The following is a 22,369-nucleotide window of genomic DNA, read 5'->3' on the forward strand; positions in this document are numbered from 1 at the left end:
GTGGTCTACAATCACCACTTGTGGTTTACTAAAATAAATTTTGTCTTCATTTTATATTTTAGTTAAATAAATCATTTCAGATTTTACAGCTCTGTTTATTATTCATACGTGTTGATATCTCGTTTTAAGACTACTAAAATATGATTGGACTTCTCATTGTAATTATTATATTACAACAATTTTGTTAATATAATTTTCTGTAATGTAAAAGTTGTATTATTTTAATGAAGATAATTCTATTTTCATACATTTGTGCGAAATTATTGTAATAAAACATGAATGATGGTTATTATTTATTAAGAGAGCAACTATAAACTTATGGACTACAAATTGAATTGACTTCAATGTGTATAAAGGGAAGATTAATATAATTTAATACAGATAATTAAATAGTCAAGATACAAAATATTAAATCATGAATATTTGGGTGGTCCTTATTATGCACTTTTTGGATTGAGCAAAAATTTGAGCAAAATTTTGTTAAAAAATTTTTTATATTTTATTTGCAGTTTTGAGTAAAACAACTATATTTTCAAAAACATTAAATGTTGAAAAAATAAATAGTCATATCTCAAACATATGTGAAGAAACAAATAGTTCATGTTTTATCTCAATAACAATTTTTTTTTTAATAATTTCGAAATTAAACTAAAGAATTTCAAATACGTAATACAAATGACTCTTGTCGTATGCAAAATATTTAATTAATAAATAATGCTCATACGCATAGTTGGGCGTTAAGAGTAAAACACAATCAGTGGAGCTGATCACAAAAATAGTCGTACAGATTCGATTATAAAATGATATAAAACCAGATCGTAGACGAGGACATAAGCTTTAAGAATATGTAAGCTCTGACTACCCTGTTTAAATATAAAATGAGATACGGGGGTATCAATGTCGACCATATCTGGTTAGCAAAATCGGATAAGATTTAGAGATTGCACATTTTATTTAATGTGAAAATTAAATGTTGCAATTAAAACTAGTATTTCTATTTCAATTACCCATAAATAAAATATATAAATTTTGTGACACTATAATTTGATAGCAAACTAAAATATTAAAATTTCATGCAGATCCGAAATTTTACATTTGAAATTTTTATTTAATCGAAATTTCCACACAGAAAAAGTTTCAACATAAATATTATGATTTGATTTCATTGATTTCAATTCATAAAATTTTTTTCATATTTTATGTTTTCAAATAAAATGTTTTAGTTTTTTTTATGATTTTCCGCTACAAAATGATGTAATAGCGCGAAATTGATTAAATTTTTTTAATAGGATGAGATACTATTATTTTTTAGGGATGTGTCATTATGTTTAGTGATACTTTTTAGGTTTCAGATATTTTTGATTTTTGAACGAATTTATTATAAATAGTATAATACAATTATAATGCAATTTATTATAAAAGTATGCTTCCAAAAAGTACTGTGAATGATGTTATAAAACGCTGGCTTACGTTCATATATTACTGCTGTAAAACGGTCTCGTATACTTTACGAACAAGTTTTGACAAAAGTTAATAACTACCTTATCATGGATGATAACAAAAATGGATAAATTTAGTAAGAAGGTAATGTGGTGGCAAGCTATTTGCAGTTGCGGTCTTAAGAGTGCTCCGTTTGTAAACTCTACAACTATAACTTCGGATATTTACATCAAAGAATGTCTTCAAAAATGTTTGCTACCCTTTATTATACAACATCATTATTCAGTAATGTTTTGGCCCGATTTTGCCTCCTGCCACTATTCCAAAGGATTGGTATCGAAGCAAGAAATTCGATGTAATACCAAAACAAACCACCCAATTGTCCCAAACTTCGGCCAATTGAAAAATATTAGATATTTAACTAGTTTTTTTTTGCATATTCATAACTGTTAATAAATAAGATTAAATTTATGGTTGAACATTATGATATCGCATTTTCCTTTATGTAGATATTAAAGTTAAGTGCGACCAGATTTTAAGTGAACAATGCTTTCTTCGGAATGAAAAAATAATTGGGAAAAATATCATGTTCGATTAATAATATTTATTAAATTATGAATTAATTTTTTGTGTGCAGAAATGATTTGTTTTCGATTCTACAAAAAGTTAAATGAGCATTAAAATAACGGTTGTACCAATTATGACTTAAAATTTCTGAAATTTTTAAAATTTTTAGTTTTTATCTTGAAATATTTGTACAATGTAAATTTAATCAAAGTATTAGCCGTTGTTAGCAATGACCTTTTTCCATATTTCTGGCAACATATGGATTTCGAGCCAAAAGAACTGAAAATTTTTTTAGGCCAAGCACGAATCAAGCCAATACCGAGAGTAGTCGGACGGGACACATTCTGGACTATAAAGCGGGCGAGGCAAAACTACCCAACCACTTCATTCTAAATACTTTTTAACAGGTATTGCAACATGTGGCTGGGAGTTGTCATGAAGGAATATTATGGTTTCATGCCTGGCCGCATATTCTGGGCGTTTATCGGCCAAGACTCTTTTCAAACGCATCAGTTGCGTTCGGTGAAGCTTCCTTGTGATTATCTGGTTAGATTTCAGTAGCTCATAATATATACAGAGCATTACCTTAGCTCCATGGATATTTGGCTTTGTTGTCGATTTGGCTGGTTGGCCGGGCTTCTCATACGATCTCTTACTCTTCTAGTTATCGTAATGGATCTATTTTGCATCGCAAGTAATGATTCGTTGCAAATTTTTTTTCTTTTAAAGAGTTCAAGCATAAATTCGGATAAATAAAATCGTATTTTAAAGTCTCTCGGCTTCAAATCCTGATGCTCGCAAACATTTTGATATTACTGCTTGAGTAGCTCCCAATGATTTTGCAAGCTCTTGCAGAGTTATATAACAATCATCATGGAGTAATTCATCCAATTATAGGTCAAACTTTTTTGGCTGTCTTCCGTTTCAAAATCACCATTTCTGATCCACACAAACCATCTCTTGCGCATTGAAACCGATTAAACACATTCACCATAAGTTTTGGTGAGCAATTGTAGTGCTTCAGCAGCACTTTTTTCAAATTAAAGAAGTAAAGTAAAACTTCCCGCATATGATATTTCGTTGGTACAAAATTGGACATTTTCGAAGAAAAAAACTTTGTTGTTTACACTATAATGTTCATTAACTAAGTGAGAATAAATCACAGATTTGTAACCCTCAAAATGACATATAAGTTATTAAAAACAAAATCCGCGTTCAAAAGATCGCCATATATTGTAAATCACGCATTTTTAAGTCATACACCCAAAACTATATCTAACTGTTATCCGATTTTGCTTACATTTTCCACACTTAGTTAAAATTACAAAATAAGGGCAACACTAATGGATACGTATTGAAATATCAGTGATCTCTATGAATTTTAAATTCGTTCTTAGAAAAACTTGTAAAGAATATAAGAAATCTTAACTCTAAGCTTTAAATAAACAAAATATAAAGTAAAATAAATTAGAGAGCTATATTCGGTTGTACCGAATGTTATATAACCTTCACCAAATTATACTTCAAAATAAAAATTTTAAATATTTTTAAGTAAACAAAATTTTTGTTTCCAAGTTTTTTTTTTCATTTTTTCATAATTAAAATTTTTTAATTTGTTTTTTTTTTTAATACTTAGCAAAAAAAAAACTTTTGGTGAAAAAAAAAATTTGAGTTAAAAAATATTTTTCCGATTTCGACCAATTCGTTGCAAAGGTCTTTGAAATATCTATCATTAGATGTCTTTATTGTCTATATTAGTGACTTAGTAATCCAGATATAGGTCAAAAATATCTAAAAAATTGAGGTTGTCCTGGTTTTTTCCTTATTTCTCAGCCATTTGTGGACCAATTTTAAATAGCAACCGAGCCGGAAGAATTCCGGAGATATTGATGTATGTAAGTTATTTGAGGGCTTCGGAAAGTTGATTTCAACAGACAGACGGACATGACTTAATCGACTCCGCTATCTATAAGGTTCCAGAATATATATACTTTATAGGGTCGGAAAATTATATTGTGGAAATTACAAACGGAATGAACCCCCGGGGTATAGAACCCCGTTTCTATACCCTTCACCTTTGTGAGAAGGGTATATATAAGTTTGTCATTCCGTTTGTAATTTCCACAATATAATTTTCCGACCCCATAAAGTATATATATTCTGTCGGTCTGTCTGTTGAAATCAATTTTCTGAAGACCACAGATATCTTCGGGATCCAAATCTTCAATAATTCTGCCAGACATACTTTCGGGAAGTTTCCTATTTAAAAACAGCCAAATCGGTCCACAAATGGCTGAGATATGAGAAAAAAACCAGACCTATTTTGACCCACTATTAGGGTTTCTAATTTCTCGATTTTTTTTTTAATCCCGGGAATCGGGAAATTTTTTTATACATTCCCGGGTACCCGCCTATTCCCGAAATATATAATGATACTGTAAATTAGGAATATTATAACCAAATTTCATATAAAAACTTAGTGTTATAATTACTAAATATCAGAGCTACGAATTAATTAATAAAATTTGAGCTTAATTCACTAAAATCTTAATCCGTAATTAAAAAATGTCAGCCTTTCATTCCATAAATCCATTCCTAATACTTAATTTTTTAGATTCATTCCAAAGCCTTTGTTTAAACTGAATTAATTTAAAAGTTAATTAATAACAGAATTTATTTAAACTTTGAATTATTAAATTTTTGTTAAATCAAATCATTTACAAAATTAATTGAAAACATTGTCTTAACCCTCTAACCGGCAAGGCTGCCTTTAGGCGGGTATGTTAAATGTATGTAATGCTGCTTTATTTGGTTATTTTTCCCTTTATAATGGTAAATATGTGTAATGAACTTGTCTTTTGTTTGTTTTTATTCCAACGTATTTCTTTTTTTTCAAACAATAACCTGGTATATTATTTTACTTCGAAATAAAATTGGACGGTTAGAGGGTTAAACCTTTTTGTACTAGATTTGAATTGAAGAAAAATTTAATCAATTAATAAATTTATGAAGCTATTTTGTTATGGATTTGAAGAAGAAATTTAAAGAAATTAGAATAATTCAATAAGAAATAGATTCTATAATTAATGAATTAATTCTCTTTTGAAATTTTCATCCGAAAAACCCCAAATAAATAAAAATAAGCGGTCAATTATTGCCAAGATATACGCAAAAAACTGTAGAAAACTGTTTTTGGTGGAAAAAAATAGAGTTCTAACTTGTTTTCTATGTATTTTCGTCAGTTTTTAATCTTGGGATTCTCGACTAAAAATCTCGGGAATCGAGTATTGAAAAATTGGGTAAATTCCCTGGAAATTTGTATCGGGAATTCCCGGGATAAAAACCCTACCACCTATATCTGCATTACTAAGTCAATAATATAGACAATATGGATATCTAATGATACATATTTCAAAGACCTTTGCAAAAACGTGTATAAGACCGTAGTAAGTTGGACCTACAATGGGTTAAAATCGGAAAAAATATTTTTTACCCAAATTTTTTTTTCAACAAAAAAAAAAAATTAAAAATTTAAAAAATTTTAAAATAACAATTCGAAAAAAAAATTTTCCCGAAAAATTAAAAAAACAACTGGAAAAAAATAAATTTTGTTTACCTAAAAATATGTAAAATTTGTATTTTGAAGTAAAATTTTGTGGAGGGTATATAAGATTCGGCAAAGCCGAATATAGCTCTCTTACTTGTTAAAAGGTAAAAACATAACAATACGCATTATTGACATTCGTTGTTTTTATGAAGTAATGTTAAGATGTTTTCAAACTAATATTAATATTGTGTTTACAGTAAAAGACAACGTCCCCCAAATTACCCATTTGCCTCAAAAATTTGACTAATGACTGTGCTTGTGAATTAAAAAAAAAACACAACGAAAGATGTAAAACTATTATAAAATTTTACATATTGCAGCACCTTCTGTTGTAAATGTCTATAAAATTTAAAAATAACTACGAAATAACATGGGCTGCCCATAAAACGTTTCATGTTGCTGTTGTTACACTCAACTCATAAAATATTTTAAAGTGTAGCTGTTTCCGTTTGTACTCGTGCAAGTGTACAACATGTGTAAGTATGTGAGAGTAAATCGTTTAGGTATGTATGGTGTTCATGAACACATTTAACATCCTTACCCAAATACACTCAGTCGCTGGCTCACGCCATTACATATATTCGTATATACATTCATACATAGATACATAGTTTTGACACACAAACTTACCAGTGTCCTTAATCCAGTAGTTAATTGATTTTGGTGAAGCCTCTACGTGACATTCAATTTGAACATCAGTACCAAGTGGTGCACCGACTAATTGATTTGGTACTTGAATAACAGGATGAACTGCAAAGAGAGAGAAAAAAATATATACATATAACAAAGGACATTAAACAGATATAGACAGTAAAAACATTTTTGTTTGCAACAAAAGTATGTGTAAGTAGTGGTGAAGATTATAAATCATTGTTAATGTTTATGAGCTAAATTGTTTATGATGGAAATAAATTGTAAAATTATTAAGGTCAGAAATTGTAAAAAAAAAATTAAAAGACTTATTTTGTTCATAGGAATGTAATCAATTAGGCAAACTTGTTGTATTTTTCGTCAAAAGCATAATTTACAATATAAACAGCGGAAGCCCAGGAAGGCTTCATCAAAGAAACGTCACAATGATAGTTGCTAGCTCAGCCAAGACGAGAAAATATCGGCTTTAAATAAAAATTCTGTTAGTAGCAAATACTGATGAAGGCTACTTAGATCCACGGTGCACTGGGCGGCAAGATCTCAAAATATTTTGGAAATAAATCTTGTATTTCTAACTGGCATATCTGACCACTGCCTTTTTGACCGCAATATTGCTAGCTCTCACTCTAGAATTAGGATTTGCCATGGTATAATCCGGTAAATCAATCTTGGTCAACTGTAGTAGCAGTCCTTTCACCGCAGGACATTGGAAGCTAGCAAGCTACCTGTTGTTAATTATTGTTCCCATCTGCTAGTTAAAGTTGACCATTACTTTTAGTCACTGATGGCTATTGGTAATGATCTCTCACCCAAAGTGTTGATTACTTTATAATATTCCAATTAAATATTTGAAACATCATTCAACCTTAAATATATAGGTATTGTTGAGTTTTCTATCCAACAAATATGTAAAATTTTAAAAGCTCAAAATCCTTTAAATTTAAAAGTAAAATTTTAAACAAATTAAAGTTTAAAATCAATTTAATACTGTTTTATAGCAAAAGCATTTAGTAAAGTGTCAAAGTCTTAAGATTTCTTGTTGGCTTTAAATTAATTTTTATTTTTTACAAATTAAATTTTCTAGAAAAGAAAGAAAAAATAATAATACATGATTCTACTACTAGGACTATTGAAATTGAATTTCAACAACTTTTATAGATTAATTTTTAACAAATTTACACAAACACACATAAATAAATATAAACCACATTGTAAATGGATATACATACATACATACGAGTACATATGTATATTAAGGTGGCAATTATTTAGCTTTATGAAGAGCTTGTACCAAATTTTGTCGAATTATCTTTGAAATTGCGACCAGTAGTTTGATTACAAGGTTTACATTTACAGATAGACGAACGGACTTCGCTTAATCGACTCAGAAAGTGATCCTGAGAAGATTTGTATGCTTTAAGGTGGGTGTTGGTTTTTGTATTTAATTTGCTCATTATCATTATAATACGATTCAAAACTATATTCCAAATTTTCATAATTTTTGTAAATGTAATTTCAAAAAATTAAACAAATTGTATTTTGATTCTAATAAATTCTGAATGTTCTCTGTAGTTCATTGAACTAAGCAGTTCCTCTAAGTCTGAGATCCTGTGAATTCCTAATGAACCTTCAACCCAAGAGCAACGTTATAAAGTGGTGAATTTAATATGTGGATAACATTGCAGGTGGCCGATTGTCATAACCAGGGAAACCAAAATATGCAAATGCATGTTTTTTCTGGTGAGTCTAATGAGCACATGGATAAGAATTTACACGTTTCAGAACTATTTAAGAATTTTGGCATCGATTTGTTAGTGCATATTTTGGCATATTTTATCCTTAAATGCATATGTTTGCATATATTTCTTTTAAGAGCATATTTATGCCATATTTTTGCGTTTTTAGAGCATATTTTACTGTTTAATAGCATATTTTGACTTTATCAAAAACAAATTTTGTCTTACTTATTTTTCGCTGTTGTGTTACAGGTTTTTACTTCCTTTGTTTAAAATTGAAAAATAGATGGCTTTTCAGGAAAAAAAAAATTTAAAAAACAAAAATTTTTTTTTTTAAATTTAAAAAAAAAATTTAAAAAACAAAAAAAAAAAAAATTTAAACAAAAAAAACCAAACCGGCACAGCCGAATATAGCTCTCTTACTTGTTTTAATATAAAATAAGCACTATTTTAATAATAGCGCCATCTAAATATCAAATTTTAGTTCTAATTCAAACTTAACCGTTCTAAGTGTTAAAGAAATATTGTCTTTTAAATTTGCTCCTATAACATCAATTGATGTCAAAAGAACATTTTCTATGTATAAAAATGTTTTCAGATCCAATAGGCAACGATTTTTATTAAATTTAAGTCAATATTTTGTAATTTATTGCAATAATAACCTTAATTGAAGAAGTGACTTTATATTTATATCAAATATCATCAAAAAATACCTCTCGAGGCCTTTTCATAGATTAAGTTCCTATAGTTTTTATGTTGTATTTATTTTTTGTTACACTTGTTTTAGTTCGTGTTATTTTTGTTTATTTTATGTTACTTTACCTTTTTAGAAATGAATTGTATTGATTTTTTTTTTGTTTAAAAGTATGTAAAAGTTTGTTTTTTTAAGAGCATATTTTTTAAATTTTAAGAGCATATTTTAAAGTTTTTACTGCATATTTAAAGCGCTTAAAACGCTTTTTTTAGAGCATATTTCCGGTTTCCCTGGTCATAACACTTCACTATTAAATTCAATAGTACTAATACTCCAGCATTTGATAACAAATATTTTTCAGATAGCTATTTCAAGTATTTTAATCACTAAGCTACAGAAGTCTACTTAATAATGCTCTCTGATTGTTATTAAGAATTGCATGTGAGTCTACTCTCAATTTTTGCATTTTCTGCATCATCTGTGAGTATCATCGATGTGGTATATTTTACATGACTTTATTTTACTTGAATTTACTCTTTAGTTAATTGAACTAGTTCTGCCATGTCGAAATAGTTAGCCACTGAAAACTACTACTAGTCAATCGTCAACCCAAGAGGAACGTTATTAACGGTAGAATTTAACATGGGGATATTATTGTGGCTGCCCGATTTTTTGGCCATATTTTGGCGAATGAGCCGAATTTCCTTACTGTTATGATGATTAAGTAAAAGCTATTCAGAATATTATAGTCCATGTAATTTTAAATATAGTCTGAAAGTTTTACTAAAATCGGAAAACGTCAACCCTTAAATCGAGAAGGTCAAAGGTAAAATTTTTCAATATTTGGAATTTCTCATGGAAAAATAGCGAAATGTTATATATTTTTGGTCCGATTTTGATGAAACTCAAGAAAAGTATAACATAAAGTCTAGTATTTATAATAATAGCATAAAAAGTAAATTAACCCTTAATAGCACTTGGCGTTAAAAAGACACGCAGCTTTTAAAATCACGAAAAACACATTCGATATGAATGGTGCTAACTTTAATGTTTTTCAGAGTTAATTAAATTCAATCATTATATAAATCAAAATATAATAATAAATCAAAAGTACACTAAAGGGTTAAAATCAATTTTATTATTCAAAAATTCTTAATAAAAAATTAATTACGTTATTAAAGCAAAAATCAGGTATAAATACAATATTTTGCTGTTTGAAAAATGTGTTGTCAAAATTGAACAAAATTGTGAACATTTTTCAAAATGGTTTCGTAATACTATTTTCTAATACACAACACAATATTTTAAAGTTTGTTTCCTATAAAAATCAAATTTTCATCAGCACTATTGAAATGGACTATTTTTTAATGGTTTTAGAAGTTTGGGGTAATTTTAACCCCAAGTGCTATTAAGTATTAATTTTAATTTTTGTGCTGTTATTATAAGTACTAGACATGTTATATTTTTCTTAAGTTTTATCAAAATCGGCCCAAAAATATATAACATTTCGCTATTTTTCCATCAGAAATTCCAAATATTGAAAAATTTGACCTTTGACCTTCTCGATTTAAGGGTCGACGTTTTCCGATTTTAGTAAAACTTTCAGACTATATTTAGAATTACATGGACTATAATATTCTGAATAGATTTTACTTAAAAATCATAACAGTAAGGCAATTCGGCTCATTCGCCAAAATATGGCCAAAAAATTTGTTTTTCTCGAAAATCGCTAAATTTAAATCGCAGGTACGGAAAAACTTAGGAGGTATTGACATTTTTATTCCCTATTATGTTGACAATAAATCCCCAAGTGATAATCAACAAATTCTGAAATTTGTTTAACAAAATTTTTAAAAATTTGAAATTGGAGTTTTGAAACTGCCGTTAAAAAAAATATTTTTTTTTGGTCATACCTGCGAATAGGTTAACGGTATCCTATGAGGACAAAAACTCATTTACAAATAAATATGGATATATTTTAAGTAAAAATACGCTCTTATTTTAATATTTCTCAAAATATGTTAATTCTGTTCCTACGTTTCTTTTTCTAGTGGTATGAGACACGTTAATGGCCTGGCGATTTTTTAATAACTTTAACATTTTTTAACCAATTTTTATGTTTTATGTATTATTAGAACAACAATTACGTACACATATCGATTCTTTTAAATTAAATTGCTAAAGTAATTATTTAATGGCAAAATTTTTACAAAAACTAAAAAAATTGCTTTTTTTCCCCTTGTAAATGCACCACAAAACTAAATCGCAAGTCGGCACGGGTTACAATCATGATAGAAAAAAAAATTTCATATTTAACTATAGTTTTATATATATAAAAAAAATAGAGGGTATGCGTTCCGAAATTCCAAACATTTTTTTGGGACACTCTAATGGCCGCATATTCCGAGCGTTTTTCGGTCAATGCTCGCTTCAGAAAAACATGCTGTATTCGGTACAGGTTCCCTATGATGGTTTGGTCAGATTTCAGCAGCTCATAATATACCCTTTTGCTCCCACGTAATACAGAGCATTACTTTAGCGCCATTGCTTTAGTGTCGATTCGGCTACTTGGCCGGGCTACATATACGATATTTTACGCTTCGAGTTATCGTAAGTAATGATTCGGTGCAAAATTTCAGACATACTGAATCGTCCTTCAAAGTCTCTCAGCTTCAATTCGTATGGTACACCATTTTCCTACTTTTGAAGCCTTCTGCTTGCAAATATTTTGAAATTGTTGATTGAGTATCTTCCAATGATTTAGCAAACTCTTTATTTAGTTTGACAACAATTTTCATGAAGTAATGCCTCCAATTCTTGGTCTTCAAGCTTCGTGTCCCATTTTTTGCCCCATTTGTTCCTAGGAACCTAAATCCAACTGTTGTGAGGATCGCTACATAATTGAACCTCCCTAGTAACCCCTTTATTAGCATAAATTTAGACATAAATCATTTAGAGTTTTAAGAAATTAATCACTCTATCAAATTTTGTTCAGTTCGGGCCATAACTGATTCATGTCCCCATAGAAAGCCCAAACAATATATTGATGGTGGGTATACAAGATTCGGCACAGCCGAATGTAACACACTTACTTCGAATTTTTTATATTTAAATATTTGTGGGTAAATGAAATACAGAATTTGCTGGTAATTGAATAGCTTTTCAACAAAACTCGAAACTTTAAATAAAATGAGCTAACTCTAACCGTTATCCGATTTGCTCAACTTTTCCGAATTTTTTTATAGCTGACGCAGAACAATTTTAGTCCTTGTTAGCAAAAAATTAAAAATAAGGGCCACTCTAATAAATACATACTTACATACATTTGAGTGTATTGTATATGCAATATAAAGTTGCAGAAAGTTTTGTTTCCTAGTACTACAAGTAAATAATTTATTGTCACTTTATACATTGATTCATACTGCTCTAAAAATCAGAAATTAATACATAGGTATACAAGTCTTTACAATAAGACAAGTAAAAATATCAAGACCGATCATGGAATACCCTACACTGAGTATATTAAGAGACTTATGTTAAAGTAATTTTTGGAAGTGGGCCTTTTATGGGAGCTATGACCAATTATGGTCCGATCGCCATGAAACTAGGTCACATGATTTATTTCTATATGAAAGTTTTGTTAAATATAACTTGAATTTCATTATTTTAATAATATTTATGCTGGTTTAAGTGTGTTTCGGATGAGCATAGCATTTTTAAATGTGATTTTTTTTATATAAAATTTATTTGTGGAGGAATTTGTTTGGATATCTATATAAATCTGACGTTAATTGCAAAAAATGATAAAAAAAATAAACGGATTTGAACCGTTTTCAATAGGCCTCGTATTTGTGCCGAACAAATTTACGTGACAAATCGTATGGAAATATCTTAAAAATTGCCACCTGTACTTTGCGCACAAGGGTTATATGGATAGCAAGATAGATGTACTGAAGGACGGAAATTTTAAAATCATTGGATATTAGACTAATAGTTTGACAGCACAAATGCAATAAAGCATCACCACTATGGTGGAGTAGGGTATACATGCAGAAGAGGCCAAATACCTGCAAACATTAGTTTAATTTTAACCTAGTAACCAGGCAAATGTTTTTTACTTTCAAACCAGGATATGGAATAAGAAATATAGTTCATATACGATTCGTCACTTATGATTTCTGATTATGAATTAGACTTATCATTTTCACAGTAAGTTAAAACCGAAGAATGCATATTTGCGTATTCCCTAAGACATGTGGAAATTTTTGAACCAAAATTGATCATTTTACTGGGATGCATATTTGCATTCATATTTATATACATACAAATATAAGGTTTGCTTGTAAATCCATTTGATGTGTTATAAGAGTTTTATATTTTGTCGAGTATTTTTGGTTTTGACTCGACTCTCTTCATTACAATTCACACAGATACACAAGCACTAACACAAACTCACATTCTTGGAAAATTTGTGGTTTTAGTTGTCAATAGATTGCATTAGTTGTTTATCAAGTAAAAAAGAAACAAAAAAAAAAAACAGTTTCTTTCAGTTAAACCTCATCCAACATTCTATGAGTCTGAAAATGTTTTTAAGGGTCGGGTAAGTTATTTTTTGGTTAGAAAAATCTTTTATTCACAAAATTTTCAAAAAATCTTTTGTATTGTTTAGAGACAAAAGCTATTTTTAGATATTGTTTTACAATACATAGATAAAAACACACATACACATGGTAAAGTAAAGGTTTGAAGTACTCATATGTTGCAATATTCTTGCAACAATATTGAGAAAGTTGAAATTTTAAAGTGATGTGATTTTAATTGATTTCTATGCTTGAGTGCATTTGTCTTCTTCATGCCTGTAGTACACTAACTACACAGTATATGTATATAAATGTTGCATGTTAAAATATGCCTACATACAATGTTCTTTTGAAACAACAGGTGCATCTCTAATTATGAGAAATTCAAGGAATAAAAGTATAAGGGGCTCTTATTAGATAAAAGGCTATCGTCATTCTGAAATTTTTTAAAAATAGTTGCCATCTAACAGCTCAGCAGTTTTTATATAAATAATACTCTAAAGATTTAGCTTGAAAAGCAGTGAAACGCCAGCCTCAAAAATTCAATTAATTGTCTGGTTAAGATTAGCTCTAAAAGACGATCAATCGCCGACTTCTTATCTATTAAAGATCATCTAGAGCAGGCGCCAGATTAACAATAAGAAGGCCATCTATCTAGATAAAGCCAACTACATAAGGATTTATGTTAGATATAGTACTCTATCTATAGCCGGATCTACATTACCAAGAGAATGCTACCTATATCAGGCTCTAAAGACAATCAATCGCCGGCTCAAGATAATCTTAAAAAGGCACTCAATCGCCGGCTCAAGATTACCTATAAAAGGCACTCAATCGCCGGCTCAAGATTACCTATAAAAGGCACTCAATCGCCGGCTCAAGATTACCTATAAAAGGCACTCAATCGCCGGCTCAAGATTACCTATAAAAGGCACTCAATCGCCGGCTCAAGATTACCTATAAAAGGCACTCAATCGCCGGCTCAAGATTACCTATAAAAGGCACTCAATCGCTGGCTCAAGATTACCTATAAAAGGCACTCAATCGCCGGCTCAAGATTACCTATAAAAGGCACTCAATCGCTGGCTCAAGATTACCTATAAAAGGCACTCAATCGCCGGCTCAAGATTACCTATAAAAGGCACTCAATCGCCGGCTCAAGATTACCTATAAAAGGCACTCAATCGCCGGCTCAAGATTACCTATAAAAGGCACTCAATCGCTGGCTCAAGATTACCTATAAAAGGCACTCAATCGCCGGCTCAAGATTACCTATAAAAGGCACTCAATCGCCGGCTCAAGATTACCTATAAAAGGCACTCAATCGCCGGCTCAAGATTACCTATAAAAGGCACTCAATCGCCGGCTCAAGATTACCTATAAAAGGCACTCAATCGCCGGCTCAAGATTACCTATAAAAGGCACTCAATCGCCGGCTCAAGATTACCTATAAAAGGCACTCAATCGCCGGCTCAAGATTACCTATAAAAGGCACTCAATCGCCGGCTCAAGATTACCTATAAAAGGCACTCAATCGCCGGCTCAAGATTACCTATAAAAGGCACTCAATCGCCGGCTCAAGATTACCTATAAAAGGCACTCAATCGCTGGCTCAAGATTACCTATAAAAGGCATTCAATCGCCGGCTCAAGATTACCTATAAAAGGCACTCAATCGCCGGCTCAAGATTACCTATAAAAGGCACTCAATCGCCGGCTCAATACTACCTATAAAAGGCACTCAATCGCCGGCTCAAGACTACCTATAAAAGGCACTCAATCGCCGGCTCAAGATTACATATAAAGGGCACTCAATCGCCATTCCGGATTATCTATAGAAAGCACTCTAGATAACTTATAGAAGACTCTCTAGAGCCGGATCCAGATTACCTATAGTAGGCACTCTATAGGCGGCTCCTGATAACCTGTAGAAGGAACTTTACAGCTGGCTTCAGATTACCTATATGAGGCACTATTTACTTTAAGATGTCTGTTGAGAAAAATAAACAATCTATCCGTAATTCTGAATCTCCTTCTGAAATTAGTCTATTTCCTTTAAATGCAATTAAGGCCCATTGCAACTTGAAGTTTTACCCTGAATTTACTATATTAGAAAAAAACCTGTGGTTAAAGGTAGTTGATGATGATGATGATGCTTGTGTCAATACTGATGATGATGAGATTCATCTTCTTCTTCTTCTACACAGATATTGGATGATACATGTGTGAAATTTTGTGGTCAGTTTGAATTCATAGGCTTAGAACAAAAAACAAGAAAAAAACTTTTATTGAGGTTTTTAATTGAAAAGGCAATAGGTTAGTTTTTTTTGTCTACAGCTTCTACAATTTCTTTAGATCGTGTTACAAATAGAAACAATTAAATTTAAACTTTTCTTTAAAAACAAAAGTCGAGCAGCATACATATATAAAATAAAAAAATTTAGTCTAATGAATTTTCTGTTAAATTCATTTAAAAAGAGGTTAGAAAAATTAATTGATTTAAAAATACTACAAAAACACTAAAGAGCTCTAGCAAAATACATGCATAATTTAATTAAGAGTGACATTTTATCAAGACAATAATAATTAAAATTTTGAATTTTTCTTTTAGCTTTTTATGTTACTTAAAATTTAAATTCTTTTGTAATTATATTTACTGCCCAGTCCATTTTGTTTGCCCCTCCCTTCTTCCTCTGCCTAACAATTCTATTGTCTTTAACATGATTGCATGTTGCGGCTGAGTTGCGGTAAACTAAAACCACAAATATGCAGTAATGATGTCCTAAACATGTTCAGACCTCAATGCAGCCAGTGGAAGCATTGAAGCAGTGACTGCTGTATAAAGAAAATTATGGTCGCTGTACTAGTGGCTTTTGTCCAACGTATCGATACAGCAGAGTTTTTCTTTGGTGATGCATCATCTATGTATGTATATGGTACGTGCTGTATAGACAGTCAAGTTAGTGGTTTTTTGCATTTTTTTTTTTGAGAGAGAGGAATTATTTTTGGCCACAAATATTAAAGTTAAACAACATATAATACTTTGTATTTGCTTTAGGAGTTGTTGAGACAGGGTTTAATAATGAAAGTGTCAAAGATGTGTTTAATGACATGTGCAAACATGCATGAAATTTGCTTTAAATTAAACACCTTGTATAAGGCATTTCAATTTTTAAACAAATCAGCAGACCAAGAACACATGAAGATTATATTTTCCAAACGTGGAGGATTAACTCTTAATGTTAATTTTGATTCTGTAATTTTTTTCTTTTAATCTGGAGCCGACCTTAGATTTCTTTCTATAGTTTATCTGGAGCTGGCGAAAGATTGCTTTCTATAGGTAATCTGGAGCCGGCAACTTATGATCTGAAGCCGGCTATGGAGTGCCTTCGATAGGTAATCTTGAGCCCGCGATTGATTGCCTTTTATAGGTAATCGTGAGCCCGCGATTGATTGCCTTTTATAGGTAATCATGAGCCCGCGATTGATTGCCTTTTATAGGTAATCTTGAGCCCGCGATTGATTGCTTTTTATAGGTAATCTTGAGCCCGTGATTGATTGCCTTTTATAGGTAATATTGAGCCTGCTATTGAGTGCCTTTTATAGGTAATCATGAGCCCGCGATTGATTGCCTTTTATAGGTAATCTTGAGCCTGCTATTGAGTGCCTTTTATAGGTAATCATGAGCCCGCGATTGATTGCCTTTTATAGGTAATCTTGAGCCTGCTATTGAGTGCCTTTTATAGGTAATCGTGAGCCCGAGATTGATTGCCTTTTATAGGTAATCATGAGCCCGCGATTGATTGCCTTTTATAAATAATCTGGAGCTGGAGATTGATTGCCTTTTATATAATCATGTAATCATGATTCGGCGATTGAGTGCCTTCTATAGGTAATCATGAGCCTGAGATTGAGTACTTTTCATTGGTAATCTAAAGCCGGCGATTGATTGCCTTTTAGAGATTGTCTGGAGCCGGCGAATGTGTGCCTTTTATAGGTAATCTTGAGCTGGCGATTGAGTGCCTTCTATACTTAACCTTAAGCCTGAGATTGAGTGTCTTTCATTGGTAATCTAGAGCGGGGAGATTGATTGCGTTTTATAGGTTGATTTGATTGATTTCATTTTACAGATAATCTGGAGCCGGCGAATGAGTGCCTTTTATAGGTAATCTTGTGCCGTCGATTAATCGCATTTTATAGGTATTCTTGAGCAGGAGACTGATGATTTTTTATAAATAATCTTGAGCCGGCTATAGATTGTCTTCTATATGTAATATGTAGCCCGCTATAGATCGCCTTCTATATGTTATCTTGCGCCAGTGATTAATGGTTTCCATAGGTTATCTTGAACCGGCGATTGAAAGCCTATTGGTTGCCATTTTCAGATATATCAGCTATTGAACATTGTCAAATATTTCAATCTTAAACTAACTAAATACTGGTTGATATACAAAATGTCTAAGAGAAATTATTAATATTTGCACTTATATATGGAGAAATTTCATCAAAATCCTTTAGGACCTTACCAGACAACAATTACCAACCTCACTAAACCTGTGACCGCAGCATACATACATAACGACAAAAATATTCTCTCCGATTGCAGGATACTCATATAACGTACATCATTGCAGTCAAGTCAACCAACCTTTAAATGACATTACAGAACAAGAAAATCCATAGTGTGTTAAAGCAACAAAACACATTCGAACCTACATAGACACTTAAATTACATGAAAAATCGACGAATTTATAGGAAATTCAAATAAGCGCTGGAATTGATGTTGTCTAGTGCATATTTCACACGTATAATAGATGATGCTGCATTTCTGATTGTGTTTTTGTGAATGTAGTTTTGCGTATGTACGTAGTATGTATTTTGCATGCTGTAGAAAAAGTGTGGTAAGCCATTAAGAACATGTAACCTTGATGATGTCCAAAAGGACTCAAAAAGTTAACAAGGATTGACAGATACAAAAAAACTTCCACATAAACACACTTGCACACATAAGGCATAGTTACACTCACATGCTATTAAAACGTCATGAATAGTTGCCGAACAGTTAAAGGAAAAAGTGAACAATAAAAGCAAACAATACTAAACATTATCTATGCAGTTGTATTGGCACTAATTTACACAGATACAATTGCATGTGTGAAGGATGTGGAAAAAAAGTCTAGGAAATGTAGTCATTATCAGCTTTGCCGCTTTGGTCCAATTGGACCAATTTTTTATATGGAAAGTTTGTTTCATAAACCTTTAATAAAATACGAATTTGATTATGAAAGAAGTCCAGGAAGTAGTCTTGGCAAACATTCTTCAATAGCATTCCCTAATTAGCATTATTCCCTTTCATTAATTTTTTATTTCAACCCACAGTGCGTACCTTCATTTACAGCAAAGAAATATACGCACAAATTCTCTCACATACATTCAACGTTTTACGTATGTAAAAACAGAGAAAGATAGAGAAAGAGAGAGGAGAGATTCGGAAAGTGGACATTTTAAAACAGTTAAATCATGTGTACAACTAAGTACTAAAGTGAGTTATGTGTATGCAACACCAGTTTTCATTGCCACATTGCGGACAATGTCCTGCTGTTGCTGTCAGACGATATCACCAGTAGTAGCAGCAGCAACAACAAAAAAAATGTTTGAGAGTATGTATATATGTATGTCTGCTATAGAAGACGAACAGGAAATGAATGATGAATACCGAAATGTTGATATATGTCTAAGTGTTAGCTGTAGTACTCTCAGCATACAAACATTTTACTTCCACTATTTATGTATGTGTTCATTTTGACGCATAAAGGTATTGTCAAATTGCTACTACCACTAACACATACAACAATAACAACAACATTGACTATGTTGTGCATTGTACGTGTTCTTTAAATTTTTCATAGTTTTTATGTTCGTTTAATTTACTTTGGTATACGGTGTACGTGATTTTTTTGATTTAAAGTTTTAGAATTTTTTTAGTTAGTCATTTTAAATTTCAAAATTAATATTTATTACAATGTTAGTTGGGAATTTCTGTAGTTTGTAGACAAATCAATAAACTTTGATAAATATGGAGAAAGTGTGTATTGTATATTGTCTACATTCGGGAACTCAATATTAGGTTATCTTTTAGACTTCCGAATGAATGTAGCATTATTCAGGCTGAAATATCAGCCATCAAAAGGGCGGCTAACTGGCTTAGTTATAACAAGATTTCAGACAGGGATATTCGTATATATACTGACGCCTGACTGTCAGTCATATAATGCCTAACAGGTGTATACACAACATCTAATTTAGTCCAGTCCTTAAACAGGATGGCGAGACATTCAACAGTCGTACTCATGTGGGTACGGGGACACGGGAATACTATGGGCAACTGTGTTGCCGATGATCTGGCGAAAAAAGGCGCCATGTTACCTGACGGAGACATAGATTTCCTATGTGGGATTTTATTATCCAAATGCAAGCTACAAATTAGTAACTTCTACTATGAGCTCGCTCAGGCAAGATGGGATTGTGAATGCACTATAATCAGGACGATATGGCCCCGATTAAATCGGGGACGAACAACACATCTTCTTGGCTTTACACGCTCACAATTGAGTGGTGTAGTGGCGGTCATAACTGGACACTGCACCTTTGGTAACCACGCTAGGAGACCTGGTTTGCCATACCACGACTTCTGCAGAAGTTGTGAAAACGAGGCTGATGAGACTATTTTTTATCTTCTTTGTCATTGTCCGGCACTAGGAGATCTACGAATAAGGTTTCTGGGATATCGTTCCCTAAATAGTCTTTCTGGCTTGAGGGCATTAATGCCTTTATAGGAAGTAGTAATTGGTTAAAAAGACCAGACACGTAACTTCTTAAGATCTCCTCCCTCTCTCTTTCTTCATACATCTCCTTCTTAACTTTTTTTGTCTTTTTTTCAATCTACTCCTTCTCTCTTTTTCACTTATATCTGTCCCTATTTCTTCAGTTTTCTTCTACTTTCAGGTAACACAAAGGGACCATTGCTTGGACCCATGTGAGCTGCTCTTCTTTTTCTTCATTTCGTGGCTGCCTGGAAACCTAACCGAATCTTGTATTGTATATAGATTGTAGGGTATTCGAATTATTCGATTTTTCTCTTGTTCGAATAAAATGAATAATTCGAATAAGAGATTTTAACTTGTTCAAATAATTCTATCACACGTTTAAAATTAATCGAATTATTCGAATAATTTAAATTTTTTAAAAAAGTAAAGAATGAAGTTTTGATTTCGGTTTTTTAATATTTTATTGTTAAAAAAAACAAAAAATAACGTTAAAGTTAACAATTCAAGTATTGATAATGTTAAAAAACATTCGAAAACAAAGTCCATCATTAAATTATCAACAGAAATATTCTGATCAGATTAACTCCCGAACAATCTACAAAACAATTGACTAGCAAACCCTTTAGTTACCGTTTTGGAGCTATGCTTTAAAAAAATTGAGCTGGTTGGACATGACCCTGAATTCAAATACAATATAAACGTATGAAGAACTTTTTTATGTCGTTCATTAATTCGGGTTTTAAATTGAGTAACTAATTCTTTAGTGAATTAATTATTCACTTTTTCTAAATTATTTATGACAAATTGTATTATACATCAAGCTCTATCAACGTTGCTGAATCTTAGCTTAATAAAGTGATTTTGAGGAATTACACAATAAAGGGAATCTGTCCGAAGTTTGATATCATTGTCAGTGAACGTAGTTAATTAGAAGTGAGACTGCACTAGATTGTCTGCACTAGATTAACGCATTTGCAAAAAGTTTATTACCATGTAAGACAAAGATGTTCAACGATGTTCAAAATCATGTATAAGACGAACTATATGTTTTTCTTGCAACACTTACTACGCGGTTAATAACATCACTTATATACATATATTTTAAGATCATGGCCTTCATCTATTTCAATGTAATCAATTTAAATGTCATCCTCATTATCACTTTCGACGACCGTTTCAAAATCACATTCAACTCCACTTTAATCTAAGTTAAAATTTTGATTATTAATCTAATATTTCGCCAGCTAAATACCAAATATTTTATTCCGTACCTTTTATTTTCATTGGTTCAAGTCCTAAATTAAAAATTTTGCAAGATTTGTTTTTAGAATTGTAACTTCTTGCAGTAATATTTATATATTTACTAGCATTTACTAATGTTAGTTTGTCAAGTTTCTCCAACCCTGGCTGTTCTTATTTATTTTCAAATAAAATATCTAAATTTGTACTGCATACTTTAGGGGCTTTTTTATTACAGTTGAATGGACTCAAAAAAGCCGGTTTTAGCCGTAATTTTTTAATTTTTACAAATCATCTCCTGAAAATTTCGAATCGAATAAAAAAAAATCAGCCAAGTCGCTTCAGCCGTTTTCACGTGATGACATTACATACATGGACCATTTCATTTTTATATACATATATAGATAAAAGGAGCTACCGGAACACTCATCTACAGTGATCGATTATTCTACATAAAATTGTTCGAATTATTCGTTATTCGAAAATTGCCATTTTTAAATTGTTCGAATAATTATTTGTAAGAAATGATTTGATTAATCGAACGATCATTAGTCATATGAATACCCTAGTATATTGCCTATAGGTAAACTTAAGCCGGCGACAAGGTGCTTTCTATACTTAATCTTGAGCCGATGACAAATGGCATTCTATAGGTAATCTTAATCTGGTAATAGAGTGTCTTCTATATGTAATCTTATAGCCGGTTATAGATTGCATTCTATAGTTTATCTGCAGCCGGCGACTGATGGCCTGCTATAGGTAATCTTGATAAGGCTATTGATTGTCTTCTATAGATAAGCTGTTGCCTGCTATAAAGTCCATTCTATATCTGTAGGCGGCTATATGTGACCTTCTATAGGTAATATTAAGCCGGCTATAGAGTGCATTCTATACGTAATCTTGAGCCGGGTACAGAGTGTCTTCAATAAGTAATCTTGATAGATAGGTAATCTGTTCCCGGCTATAGATGACCTTCTATAGGTAATTTGAAAGTAATCTGGAGCTGTCGATAAAATGCCTGCTGTAGG

At 31.4% G+C, this 22,369-nt stretch overlaps 1 protein-coding gene across 1 annotated transcript in view; it reads right to left on the reverse strand.

Annotated features, from left to right (window-relative positions):
* DIP-alpha (Dpr-interacting protein alpha) overlaps positions 1-22,369 on the reverse strand; it is a 74,128-nt gene that overhangs the window by 14,552 nt on the left and 37,207 nt on the right. Inside the window, exon 6 of the mRNA XM_065508803.1 lies at positions 6,245-6,364. Coding sequence (XP_065364875.1) covers positions 6,245-6,364 — 120 coding nt within the window. The remainder of the gene's footprint in view (positions 1-6,244; positions 6,365-22,369) is intronic.

The sequence above is a fragment of the Calliphora vicina genome, chromosome 4 (genome assembly GCF_958450345.1).
Source record: "Calliphora vicina chromosome 4, idCalVici1.1, whole genome shotgun sequence".
NCBI classification, from domain to species: Eukaryota; Metazoa; Arthropoda; class Insecta; order Diptera; family Calliphoridae; genus Calliphora; species Calliphora vicina.